We start from the raw sequence: 5,088 nt of genomic DNA on the forward strand, positions 1-5,088 counted from the left end.
TATATATATATAAAATGCCGAGCACCAACATGAATTGTGTTGGGAAATCAGAATTCTCGCGTTCGAGTCCCTAAGAATGAAAAAATCATGTTGGAAGCTTTGTCCCTAAAATAGGACATGCAATGTGCATATTCAAATTAAATCGATCAACAATATGAATATGTGTATCAAATCAAAAATAAAAAAATTGAGGATTTCTCCGGCAATCCTTGGTTTGCTTTGTAACCCTAGTTAGACTTAGGTAAGTGCACGTATACATTATGCTTAAAGCAACAACAAATATCATTTGTCTTGACTTACAATGGTTAATGTTTGAATTCATCTACTCATATATTTTTTTGTGGGTGGAATTAAATTAAAGCTTATCTAATTTGGTGTGAGGGATAAAAATAAATAGTGCTAGAATAAAAATATAGTCCAAGGATAAAATTTTGGTGTCCTGTTTGGTTGTCAAGTTTGGGATAACTTATTCCACCATTTATACCATAGTGATGAATAAGTTATCTCAGGATATTTAATTCCAGAAAAATTAATTCTGAAATAACTTGTTTCCAACCAAACGACTTAGTAACATGTGCTTGAATTTCATATGCGAAAATGAAAATCTTTCCTTAGCAAAAGTGCATCTTAATTAGGCACCAAACTTGACATATAGATATATGATGCGTATAAGCAATTGAAAAAATTAGAGCCCCAATTTATTTATCAGTTTATGATGTATATATAATTAAATTCTGGACAGTTGTTAGTGTGAAATAAAGTTACTTTGAGTATTTGATAACTTGTTGAATAGACTTGCAAACCAACTAGGAGTTTAATAAACAATTCCAAGAACCTTTTTCTGGAATAAATTCATTATTTCCAATATTGTGTTCATAAAAGCTTTTTACATTTCACTTTTTTTTAGGGGCAGAAAGATAATATTATATTATAAGTTAAGGCATTTTTAGTGCTAGTGACTATACTCATGTTCCCAAATTTTACGAAGTTATTACATATGAATGTAGAAACTAGTCTAGTAGATGCTACTCCTGTTTTTTGTGTTTCAACACAACATTTGACATTATCAAAAGGAGGTTGCACAAATGAGGATGGGCTGCTAGTTAGCTGCTTGGATCCTTGTTTTACCAAAGCATCAGCTACCTTGATGCTTTGTCTGAAAATATGTCGGACCATTGGATTCTCCGACTTCTTCAATAAGGATTTGTAAAACATATTCGTGGAGTCGGTTTCAACTTCAATAGGGAACAAAAGATGATCGATGGGCCATTTTAAGCCCATAGTTCATGACTTATAATTCTGCAGAGATGTACTTTTGTAAAGTGAACGGGGGGGGGGGATATTAATTATTACTAATAAGAAATTAACTTGAATGCAGAGTCTATCAAAAATAATTTTTCTACCTTCACAAAGTAGAGATAAGATTGTGTACATAAATAAACAAATAAATAGATTATGATACTAAACAAATAGATTAATCATAATTAGGAAAACAGCTATCATTGACTGATTCCTTAAATCAGGATAGAATGCCACACTCAGTAAAAGCACCTGTATGATTCGAAAAGAAGAGCCTTCTGAAAAAGTAAAGATATGTCCTGTGTGGATGTGATTAGGAATTAGATCCTTTTTAGTCCCATAGGCCATCTTTTTTTTACATCTTTTCTAAATGGTATAGAAAAATTGTACTGAATTCCGTGAAAAATAAAATTTGTATACACGAAAGGAGGCTCTTATTATATTCATCAACAATAAGCCCCTATATCCTATCTTATAGTGTGTTTAGTATGGAGGAAATTCAGAGAATATTTTTTAATTTTATATTCGATTGATCAAAATGGAAAATATTTATCTAAGAGAATTTTAAAAATACGAAATAATGACCTTTGCAGTAAAAGTAGAAAAATAAGTTTTACACGTGACTTTCATATTGATTGTCTTCTCTCTACCCATCAACACACCTCATCTTCACCCTAAACCATGTAGTCCCAATTCTTACCACCCCACATGGCCCCTACTCACTTTTCATAGTATTTATCTAGATTATATGTACAAATATTTTTGAAAATAAATCTTTTTTTACTTATATATCGAACACAAAAAAATAAATAAATAATTCATATCTTTTTAAAATATAGAACGTACCAAACACACCCTAAAGTCTCAAAAGTGATGATATATTGATTGAATTGAGAAAATAAGGTGACAACTTCAAAAGAATGGGGCACAGCATCTCATGCAACTAGCAATTCATGATGATGATATGTATGTAGTAGTTTTCCTAACAAAGAGACCATATATTCTTGCTAGTTTGCTTATGTAGATCTTCTTTCTCAACAAACTTTCCTAAATGCAAATTATATTCCATTAAATTAAATCAGGTAATTTCTTTGTTACTAACTTTTCAACAAATATTTCTTATATGTTTAATAAATATTGAAATAACGTAAAATTTACTGAATATTTGATAATTAACCCGCATTGAGTACCCTAGATCCCCCAATGTGCTGGTTTCAAGACAAGCATATATATATATATATATATATATATATATATATATATATATATACAAGTATATTTCCACCATTGAATTAAATGCTAAAGAGTCTTTTTTTGTCATACAAGAATTTCCTTAATTTTACATTTTTAGTGACCACTTTTGATTCCCTATCTATATTTGACCCAAAATCAACATTTTAGTAACAAAAAGTTAAAAAGTAAAAAGCTTGAGAGGGAATTCTTCTAGTGCCTGAACAAGCACAAGTGAAAGCAAAATTCACTCATCGAACAAGAACAAAAGTCGACCTTGGTGATTTGATAGTTCGAGTGAAAATATCTAGTACATATATACGTGGGCGCAACCACTTACGCCTCAATTCCAAGGACCATCCTTAGACAAATGACCACAAAGCCAACTAATTACTAGTACTTCTTTTTTTCTTGGCTAAAACTAGTATACTAATATATAAATGACGTGTGGAATTAACATTTCCATTAGAGTTAATAGTAATGATGAAAAGAATGTGACAAACAATAAGAATGAGATTTAGGCTTAAGCATCAAGAGTTCTAAGAAGATAGGAGAGTACTAATCCAAAGAAAATGACTTCTCAACAGCTCAAGATTGCAACAATTAAAACACAGTGGGATTTATCCAATGCGTACAAAATGCTTATCATAGAGTGTTCATTCAAAGGACAGAAGCTATGGTAGAGATTGTAGCAACTGCGAGTTATTCTGGAATTTCAAAAAAAAAAGACTTATGACAATGTCAGAAAACGTGAATTAAGAATAATTTCATGATTAACCGGTTATTCCATTCCATAAATAAATCACATCCTTCTCCATTTTATTCAATAAACCAAAGAACTTGTAATTAATGGTATCAAATGAACAGATTGAATTAAATTTTGATAAGTAAAAATGAGTTGAATTAATAAATATGTGGGTCATTAATTTGTTCAAAAGTTACTTGAGTTGAGATGAGTTGAGTCAAGTGGGATAAACAATAAGTTGTACCCCAACTTGTCTAACTTTTACGAAGTTTGAATATATATATTTGTTTTCTTATAATTTAATTAATTACCTAATATAGTAACACTTTTTTTCTTACATATATTTTGACATAGTTTCTCATTGATCAATTTGGATTACATATTTATCCTAAATCACTCCATTTTTTAGATGGACTGAAAAAGACGATTCTCAAGTTGTGAGGTAGTAAAATAAGACTTCATTTTTTAGATGGACTGAATTAGACGATTCTCAAATTGTTGAGGTAATAAAATAAAGGGCCATTAACCTAATCAAAACTTTACGAGTCATGTTTCATAAGCAAATTTGACACCCTTATACTTTGCTATACTCTATTTCTTCCCTTTCAAAACTATAAATATATACCCCTTAACAAGAAAAGACATGTCATACCAAAAAAATGAAGCCTCTTTCCTCTTTCTTCCTTTCTCTTTCCCTATTCCTCTCCTTATTTTTCCATGGCTCAACAGGCCAGAATTTAATCCAAAACACTTGTAAAACATGTTCAAAAGATGATCCAAATATTAAGTATGGCTTTTGCACTTCATCTCTACAAGCTGCTCCGGCTAGTCAATGTGCTACTCTCCGTGGACTCGGCATGATTTCGATTAGATTAATTCGATACAACGTTACTGATACGAGATGCCACGTTAAAATACTATTGAAGGACAAGGATTTGGATCCTTATGTTAGGAATTGCTTGAAGGATTGTTTTGATCTTTATTCAGACGCGATCATATCTATCAAGCTTGCTATGAAGAGTTACAATTCGAAAAAATATTATGATGCGAACATACAAATAAGTTCAATTATGGATGCCGCTACGACATGTGAAGATGGATTTAAGGAGAAAAAGGGTGTTGTGTCACCACTAACACAGAGAAATGAAATTACTTTTCAGTTGTCTGCAATGGCACTTTCTATGATGAATCTTATTAAGAATAATAATGGGTAAATTGGTTGATATTGATCTAAGGTATTCCATCTTAATTTGTAGTAATTGTTGATATTCTATTATATTATTATATATGTATTTTACCTTAGTTTGGAATTAAATGCAATAAGCTAACCTTGGTAAATTTATTTATTTTCCTTTTGTTTTAAAGTATTGCTCCTCACCCCCACCCACCCACCCAAATTGAGACTCTTTTAGATACACAATATGATATAAAATACAATTGATCTCTGCTTTCATGATCTTATTTCTAATTGTAGGCCTTTGATGATATGATGGACAAGGTCACGATAACCTATCTCGTTATTAGTTATTTTAAGATTTTATGAATAAATTCATATTAAAAGTAATCCCAAATATGCTACTCATGAAAGCATTCAATTTAAGTTCAATATTCAGTATCAGACTCATGATACTCCTATTATATATTCCCAAAATTCTTTAGACATGCTTTAATTTTGGTGATATATATGAAGTTCAATCGGTAGCAGAGCCTCAAATTCAAAAGTAAATATAGTAAAAAAGAAAGGACAAAGGTATAGACAGTGTGGGCATCATACCCTTGTATACTTTAGTCTCAATTTATTTATCTTGTTTTAA

At 30.6% G+C, this 5,088-nt stretch overlaps 1 protein-coding gene across 1 annotated transcript; it reads left to right on the forward strand.

The window, feature by feature from the left end:
• Positions 1–3,907: 3,907 nt before the first annotated feature.
• On the forward strand, positions 3,908–4,499 carry LOC129884817 (putative invertase inhibitor). Its single transcript, XM_055959095.1, has one exon. The coding sequence runs from the start codon at positions 3,934–3,936 to the stop codon at positions 4,486–4,488; it is 555 nt and encodes a 184-aa protein (XP_055815070.1). The 5' UTR covers positions 3,908–3,933; the 3' UTR covers positions 4,489–4,499.
• The last annotated feature ends 589 nt before the right edge of the window (positions 4,500–5,088 follow it).

Source organism: Solanum dulcamara, chromosome 4, assembly GCF_947179165.1.
Source record: "Solanum dulcamara chromosome 4, daSolDulc1.2, whole genome shotgun sequence".
Taxonomy (NCBI): Eukaryota; Viridiplantae; Streptophyta; class Magnoliopsida; order Solanales; family Solanaceae; genus Solanum; species Solanum dulcamara.

Coding starts and splice junctions, on each gene's coding strand:
- LOC129884817 (XM_055959095.1), top strand. CDS start 3,934: ATGAAGCCTCTTTCCTCTTTCTTCCTTTCTCTTTCCCTATTCCTCTCC.